This window comes from Musca vetustissima, unplaced genomic scaffold, assembly GCF_032173495.1.
Source record: "Musca vetustissima isolate MV318-11 ecotype Yass unplaced genomic scaffold, APGP_CSIRO_Mvet_v1 utg2717, whole genome shotgun sequence".
NCBI classification, from domain to species: domain Eukaryota; kingdom Metazoa; phylum Arthropoda; class Insecta; order Diptera; family Muscidae; genus Musca; species Musca vetustissima.
In genome coordinates, this window is record NW_026880900.1 from 182,878 (window position 1) to 192,153 (window position 9,276).

General features: G+C 36.3%; 1 protein-coding gene across 1 annotated transcript; it reads left to right on the forward strand.

Moving 5' to 3' along the window:
* Positions 1-2,992: 2,992 nt before the first annotated feature.
* Positions 2,993-8,173, forward strand: LOC133326809 (uncharacterized). The gene has a single exon (XM_061535413.1). It carries the CDS (start codon positions 2,993-2,995, stop codon positions 8,171-8,173), a length of 5,181 nt encoding a protein of 1,726 aa, XP_061391397.1.
* Positions 8,174-9,276: the final 1,103 nt, after the last annotated feature.

A 9,276-nucleotide genomic window follows, 5' to 3' on the forward strand; every position in this document is an offset into this window, starting at 1 on the left:
GATTGTTTTAGATAGATTATCATTTAACCATGGATTTAAATATATATATTATTTTAAAGTATATATAATTTCCAGCTCCTACATCTAGATCAGATCTGTATAGACTAATTTAAAACAAAAAAACCTCACGATAGTCCAATTTTTTAATGAGTTACAGAGCTATCTTTGGATGGGTACAAATGTACCACGGTTATTGATCAACGTATACTTTTTTGGTTATTGACCGTAGGGTTAAATCGGTGCACAGAAAATAGTTCTATTGTCACAGAAAAAAAATCGGTGCTCAAAGGGTTAATAGTATTTAGTACGGAGATGTGGTGGTACCGTTATGAGTACCCAAAATACCATATTACCAGCCAATTTGATTGAAGGTCGTGGGAAAATTACCGGGTATTGGGGGTACCGTTATAAGGGGGCTACCCTGAAACTTGGGTCAATATTAAAAAATTTGATATGAATATGTGTTATTTAACCCAAAATTCCAAATTACAGCCAATTCGGTAAATAATCCCCAAAATACCGAAAAATGGGGGGGGTTGAAAAACGTGTCCAAAATCCTCAAAATACCGAATATTGAGTCAAATAGAAAACTTACATATGCCCGTTACTTCGTTAACGCATGTGGGAATTGTTTTAAAAACCAATAACTACAAAAATTGAAATTTTAGTACCATTTTGTGTCTATGTCCTCTTAAAGTACATATTTCCAAAACTGCCTCCATATCTCAGCACTACACATCAATTCTGACCACAACAGATATCTAGCTCTATACATTTTATTTCCAAAAAATCAAATATAGGTTCGCCCACATTCAAATTAAGTACCCATTAATATAAAATTTCATACCTACATATCTTAACAATCTTAAACTTCTCACATACCCAAAATTTAATTCCAAATTTCGGTTCGCCTAAATCCAAATTGTATCAAATTTAATACCATTTAGTACACTCTAGTAGAAAAGTGATCTTAACTCCAAATTTCAGGATTCAGGTGCAAAATTTAGTACTTTTCGGGTACACGAGTACACGCTTTCAAAATCACCTCCTTATATCGACCCTACTTCTCAACCTTAATTCGCATTCCAAATTGCAAGTTTTTAGCACTATCCATTCACATGCTACGAAATTGATGAGAAAGATGTTTTCTTAGAAGACATAAAACGTTTTCTGCATGAACTTTAGAGTTATAAACATGACGAATTTGTGCTTCTAGTTCTTAATATGGGAGAGTTCTGGAAATAAGAATCTAAGGCATTTGAAAATAGTCATTAACTAATTTTGCAAGGACATGACATTCTTCTATTTGTCCTTCTACTATTTTTATTGGTATACAATTTTATAGTTAAAAATCGCACTCAAACTGTAGTAATTGTATGCACATTTTTTCGTTAAAGTTGTCAATTTTTCTTTCTCACGGACGCACGAGCACAATTGGTGGCCAACGCTTTTTGTACATTAGTCAACTATTAAATTTTATATTTCTTCCAAAATTTGTTTCAGTCCAGATGCAATGGTTTCCGATATTCACGCGCATGATTCCAATTGCAGTACACCACCGCTGGTTTGGTATCCTGCCTACATAAGACATGTTATTGTTTCATCACGTCAGGGAAGATAGTTGTGATATTTGTACATATTTTAAAAATTACACAGTAATAGAATTGTGTATTTATTAAATAAATTACTTGAATTAAATAAATGACGTGTTTAATTGAATGTTTAAAAAAATATTATCGTACACCAATTTGCCATTTCGTTTGTAACTCCTAGAGATATTTCATAATTGTTCTCTTGAAAGACCCGATCGGTTTTGGAATTTTTGAATGTCCACTGCAGGGTGGAAGGTATAACAAATTTGGGCCGACTGAATTTAACGACGTTTTGTACTGTAAAGACAAAAGTTTAATTTGCTCAGGCGAATAAAATCTAATGAGAACAAAGTAAATGTTGGAGGAGATTATTTTATATATTTTTATGTTTTACTTTATTATTTTAAATTTTAATTCATTTATTATAATTTCATATTTTGTTCGGCCCACCTTAATGTTTTTTGTTAATTTTAATAATCGGCCCACCCTAATGTTTTTGCATTCTTTTTTGTCGCCCTTTTTGTCGTTCGTCTTGTTAGGAAAGCAACAACAACAATATTCAAATATTGTTTGAATATTTGCTTGTTACTGCTTTCCTAGTTCTTCGTCGTAACAAAACAACAACAATGCAGTGATCTGTCGTTGACTGCATTGTTGACAGTTTTATATGTATGTAACATACATATTAATAACTGTCCTTTGTTTTGTTTTGATCGTCAATTTGTTTTATGTTTCAATTTCGTTTTGTTCCATTTGTTTTGTATGTGGCCCTACAAGAAGGGAATGTAATTATGTTTAGTTAGTTGACATTTAGCCGGCACCCTCAATCGACAAATAAAATTTGTGAATATTAATTTTGTTTAATTAAAAACCAAACGCGTTTTTCTTTTCGGGAAAAATAATAAATCTTTCTGCGCAACATTTTGGCGACCGTGACAGGACGGTGTGATAAAACTAAAGTAAATTAATTATTTAAATAATTAATTGAACAAATAAAATAAAAGTGACTCTGTGATCCAAAGTGGTAGTTGTTTTGTTGTTGCTCAACACCTTGCTGTTGGAACATAAATACGCATTCGACGCTTTATTTATAATTTCGTTGATTGGTTTTAATCACAACCGTAAACATTTATAAAACTTTGAAAAGAATTATTGTAATAAATTCTTTAGTGGAAAGAAATTTGTGACCCAAGGAAAAATTATATTACGCAATCGTGGTTATATACATAGACCAGTGTTTCGTGGAAATATTGGAAAATATATTTGTGATTGTTGCTCAATAGTACATAAAGACACCATTTTGAGTGACATTTGAAAATAAAATTGGCGCATTTATTTGTAAATAGAAGCCAACTTTTCTTGTTGATTTTCGTGTTACAAATTGCTCTGAGTTTCTCAAAATGCCAAAAGAGAGTGATATTGAAATGATTGAAGAGAATGCTAGTGGTTCGGGTATGGCTTCTCTTAAGCAGCAACGTAGCTCTATAAAAAAGAACATTTCAAATATTCAAAAGAAAATTGAGAAAGAGGGCTCGAAAATGGATTCGACCATTTTAGAATGCCGACTTGAAATTTTGGAATCCTATTTTAAACAATTATGCCAAGTGCAAAGCCAAATTGAATCAATAAATCCAAACGATAATTCAAGAATGGAACTAGAAGAAGCATTTATTGTGGCAAAGGCAAAAATAATGAAATTATTAAATAAAAATCGTGGCTCTGTGTCAGTTGATAATAGTTTAATGAATGCTTCTATGGCTTGTGGTTCTAGTTCTCGGTTGCCCTCACTAAAGTTGCCAAGATTCGATGGAAAATACAGTGAATACAAACGGTTCATTACAGCGTTTAACAATATGGTACATGAAAATCCATCAATAAATATTATTGAGAAATTTAATTATTTGTTGAACTGTCTCTCTGGTGCAGCATTAGCCGTTGTGGAGCCATATCAAATCTGTGAAGAAAATTATGAAAAGGCATTAGACAGACTGCAAGAACGATATGACAATAAAGTGTTAATATTTTTGGAACATATCGAGTCGTTGTTTAACGTTCCAAAAATGCAAAAAAGTGACAGTGTCTCATTGCGTCATCTTATTGATACAGTTTCTGCAGTTCGTGGTTCATTGCTGTCGCTCGGTACAGAAGCAGATGTAATGAATGCAATTTTAGTTCATATGGTGTTATCAAAAGTGGACGGTGATACAAAGGAGAATTATGATGAAAAACAAGACTTTAAATCGTTGCCCTCCTGGGATTTGTGTTATGAACTTTTAAGTCGTCGTTGCCAATTTCTCGAAAGTCATAGAAAAAGAACTGAAGTGTCTGACAGAGTTGTTGCTCAAAAACCCAAACCAAATCCTAAATTCAACCGGTCTGCTCATACATTTGTCAACTCAAATTCGATTTGTTCATATTGTAGCTCAAGTGAACATAACATTTCAAATTGTTCGTCATTTGCAAACATCGTCGTTTCGGAACGTTTTAACTTCGTAAAACGTAGTGGGCATTGCATTAACTGCCTTAGAAAAGGACATATGGTATCGAAGTGTCCCTCAAAATCTCGATGCAGAGTTTGTGATTCTGCACATCACACGCTGCTTCATATATTTAGTAGCCCAGAACAACCAAGTACCTCAACATCGAACATTAATTCGTCGCAGACATCAACCAGCTCAAATCCAGTATCTCTCGTTGCACGTTCATTTAAAAGAGCGATAATTCCGACTGCTGTAATTCTGATTAAGGACAACTGTGGCTCATTTCAAACGGTAAGAGCATTGCTCGATTCATGTTCTGAACTAAATTTTATTTCTGAGGAAACCGCTAAGAGGCTCAAACTAAAATTTAGACCGTTTTCTCAAGAAATCTCTGGAATTGGAGAAGTTCGAACAGCAATAAAGTTTTCAGTAGAAACTACAATAAAATCGAGAAGTAGCTCATTTGAATGGTCCTCATGTTTTGCTGTTACCAAAAGTATTTCGTCACGTCAACCTGGTGAATTGATGAACACATCACAATGGAAGATTCCCCAAAACATAGAATTAGCAGATCCGCTTTTCTACAAGCCACAACGTATCGACGTTCTTCTTAGTGCTGAAGTATTTTTTGATTTGCTGTTAGATGGTAGAATTTCATTGGGAAATGGATTGCCGTGTCTCACGAATACAGTTTTTGGTTGGATAGTTGGAGGTTCGTCGCCCAGTCGTCCAAACTCAACTTCATTAACATGTAACTTAACCGTAAGTACACATGAAGAAAAAATTGATGAAATATTGAAACGTTTTTGGGAAGTTGAGGAGTATTCCAAGTCACCCAACCCATATACAGAAGAAGAACAAGCATGTGAAGATCATTTTGTCGAAAATAGTGGTTTTGACTCTGAGGGAAGAGTACAAGTTCGACTTCCATTTAAGAAATCTCCTAAATGTCTTGGTAACTCATTTGAAATGGCTCGTAGACGTTTTTTATCGCTGGAAAGACGACTTGAACGTGACTCTACTTTGAAATCGATGTATATAGAATTTATGGAAGAATATGTGTCTCTTGGCCATATGTCACCCTACACCCAATCGTTGAATGATTCGCACTATATTATACCTCATCATTGTGTTCTCAAGCCCCAAAGTGCTACTACAAAAATTCGTGTCGTATTTGATGCATCAGCTCGTAGCTCATCGAATCATTCCTTGAATGATATATTGATGGTCGGTCCAACAATTCAGCAGGATCTGATCACCACACTTTTCTCGTTTCGATTGCACAAATACGCTCTCACTGCAGATATTTCAAAAATGTATCGGCAGTTTCGCATAGATGAAAGAGATAGAAGATATCAACTCGTATTGTGGAGAAGTAACAAAAATGATGAACTCAAGGTATTCAAATTGAACACAGTAACTTATGGCTTATCGGCCGCCCCATTTTTGGCAATTCGTAGTTTGTTTCTCATTGCAGATAAATACAACACCACTCATCCTCATGGTTCGGATGTCTTACGACAAGATCTTTACGACGATGACGTACTTACAGGCGCCGATAGCATTGAGACTCTGGCTCTTAAAAGAGACGAGTTGATCCAAATATTGAAATGGCATGGTATAGAATTGGCAAAGTGGAATAGCAACCATGCGTCGCTCACTTCGAATGATGACGAAGAAATCATCATTAAAACATCGGATAACGACATAACTAAAACCTTAGGTATGTCCTGGAAACCTCAGCGAGATGTGTTCCTTTATAGATTCGAGTTGCCCGATGTCACAAATCCGACGAAACGATCTATTTTGTCGATCGTATCTAAAATCTACGATTTGCTTGGAATTTTGAGCCCAATTGTTATTCGTTGCAAAATTCTTCTTCAAGAATTATGGGTTCAAAATATTGGATGGGATGATCCTCTAAACGACCATCTCAAGGCTTTGTGGCTCCAAATCAAAGAAGATTTATCGTACATCCATCAAATAGAAGTCCCAAGATATGTACTTACGTTGTCCAATCGACATGGCGAAATACATGGTTTCGCAGATGCTTCTCAACGTGCATATGGTTGTTGTATTTATTATCGTGTCTCAGAAAATGGTATGTACAAAACCACATTACTGATTGCAAAATCAAAGGTAGCTCCTATCAAAGCCCAATCTCTACCTCGTCTCGAATTGTGTGCTGCAGTGTTACTCAGTAAAACGTGGCTCAAAATCAAGTCTAAAATTGAAAATTTCGTCTCATCGTTGTACTTTTGGACTGATTCGAAAATAGTCCTCCAATGGCTCAAAATGCATTCGTCAACTTTGAATTGTTTCGTGGCAAATCGTGTCTCTGAACTCCAAGAAGAAACTCGAAACATCATTTGGAGACATGTCCCAACGAAAAGTAACCCAGCTGATATCGTATCTCGTGGTTGTTGTGCTCAAGAATTGTCGAATACCATCTGGTTTCGTGGCCCATCGTTTCTAGAAGAAGATGTCTCAAATTGGCCAGGAACTGAAGACGAGATGACAATTGAAGTCCCAGAACGCAGAAAAGCCGCCGTCTTTAAAAACACAGCCTGTGAAAACAATGTCATTAATGACATTCTGGATAAGCAATCTTCATATTATAAATTTATTCGAATAATTGCTTATGTTTTTCGTATTTTCAACAGGTATCCCATAAGTCGTTCTTTGAAAGTCAAAGATGTTGTCCACATAGCTCCTAAGGAACTTGAAGACACCTTTTGGAAGGTCATCTCACTGGTCCAGCGGTCATGTTACTCATCGGACATACAAGCAATTGAAAGTGGAACCGTCGTTCATCCATCTCTGCAAAAATTAACCCCATTTTTGCACAAAATGAAAGTGGGAAATGAAGAGATCAATGTTCTTCGAGTTGGCGGACGTTTAACAAATGCTCCGATTCCGTATGATGCAAGATTTCCTGCCTTGTTGCCCAAAGACCATCGATTCGTCAAGCTGTTTGTAGAGCATTTGCATCGAATTCATTTGCACGCCGGTCCAAAGGTGTTGTTGGGCATTTTACGCCAGAAGATATGGGTAATCAATGCCAGAGAAGTAGTTCGGAAGATTGTCCGAAAGTGCGTGCACTGTTTCCACTACAAGCCAAAATTGTTGGGGCAAATAATGGGAAATTTGCCAGTTGATCGTCTTCGAGCTCAACGTCCATTCTTGGTAACTGGAGTTGACTTTTGTGGCCCTTTCATGACGTCGTATAGAATTCGAGGGAAGTCGCCCTACAAAACATACGTAGCAGTTTTCGTTTGCTTCAGTTCCAAAGCTACCCATTTGGAACTCGTATCGGATTTGTCAGCAAACAATTTCATATTGTGTCTCAAACGATTCGTGGGAAGACGTGGAATTCCCCAGAAGCTTTATTGCGACAACGCAACTAATTTCGTCGGAGCTTGTAACAAACTGAAAGAGCTCAAAGAATCATTTTTTAATGATGAAGTTGTCCAAAGAATGAAATCATTTTGCTGCCAAATGGGTCTAGAATTCAATTTTATACCTCCACGTGCCCCACACTTCGGCGGATTGTGGGAGGCAGCGGTAAAATCTACAAAAACGTTGCTCAATAAGAACATAATGGAGTCGTATCTTACATTTGAAGAGTTACAGACACTGGTAGTCGAAATAGAGGCAATATTAAATTCTCGTCCAATTGCTCCCATGTCAGACGATCCCAACGACGGCGAGGCGTTAACTCCAGGTCATCTCCTTATTGGCTCATCTCTGGTGGCAATACCTGAGCAACATCTTGATGTTACCAAACCCTCGTTGCTAAATAGATGGCAACGTATTTCGTACCTGAAACAACAGTTTTGGCAAATGTGGTCCAGGGATTATCTTCTGTCTCTCCAGCAACGGTCAAAGTGGTTCACCGACGAGAAGAATATTAATGAAGGACAATTGGTCATCATACACGAGGACAACACACCCCCTCAGCAGTGGCTCTTGGCTCGAATAATTAAAACAATACCAGGTCGTGATGGAAAGGTCCGAGTGGTCGAGTTAAAAACGAAAAATGGAACATCGTGTCGCCCAATCCATAAAATAGCCCCTTTACCAAGCGCAGAAGATGTTTGAAATTTTGGCATTTCAACGGGGGGAGGATGTTGGAGGAGATTATTTTATAATTTTTTATGTTTTACTTTATTATTTTAAATTTTAATTCATTTATTATAATTTCATATTTTGTTCGGCCCACCTTAATGTTTTTTGTTAATTTTAATAATCGGCCCACCCTAATGTTTTTGCATTCTTTTTTGTCGCCCTTTTTGTCGTTCGTCTTGTTAGGAAAGCAACAACAACAATATTCAAATATTGTTTGAATATTTGCTTGTTACTGCTTTCCTAGTTCTTCGTCGTAACAAAACAACAACAATGCAGTGATCTGTCGTTGACTGCATTGTTGACAGTTTTATATGTATGTAACATACATATTAATAACTGTCCTTTGTTTTGTTTTGATCGTCAATTTGTTTTATGTTTCAATTTCGTTTTGTTCCATTTGTTTTGTATGTGGCCCTACAAGAAGGGAATGTAATTATGTTTAGGCAGTTGACATTTAGCCGGCACCCTCAATCAACAATAAAAATTTGTGAACTTTTAAATTAAAAACCAAACGCGTTTTTCTTTTCGGGAAAAATAATAAATCTTTCTGCGCAACATAGGGGGCTTGCGTTTTATGGGCATCATTATTGGTCATTTTGGGTAGTGAAATCATTTTTAGCACAGATATGTGGAGGTACCGTTACATAGGGGTACATACAAACTTGGTTCAATGTTAATCATTTTTAGTACATGTGCTATACAATAAACCCTGTGCCACAGTGCGGTAAAGGGTATAAAAACATGTTAAAAAATCCCATAACACCGAATATGGGGTAGTACCATTAGACGTATCCAAAACCTCCGTTATATGGGGGCTACACCAAAACGTGGGTTTTAATGGCATTTCTGAGAAAATACGGATACAGTTCTACATGCTTCCTCAATGATGAGGCACTGTCCATGGCAAAACTACAGCAATGCAGTCTTATTTTCTCAGAAATGTTATTTAAAATCTTAAAACCGAAGAAAATTTTCTGGATATCTCCAACGGCACAGGCAAATAAAATAACAATAATGTTGCAATTTAAATGGTGGTTCTATTTATACCCTTCACCACTCTGTGGTACAGGGTATTA

Bases quoted from the DNA above. Each gene is read 5' to 3' on its own strand.
- LOC133326809 (XM_061535413.1), top strand. From the start codon at position 2,993: ATGCCAAAAGAGAGTGATATTGAAATGATTGAAGAGAATGCTAGTGGT.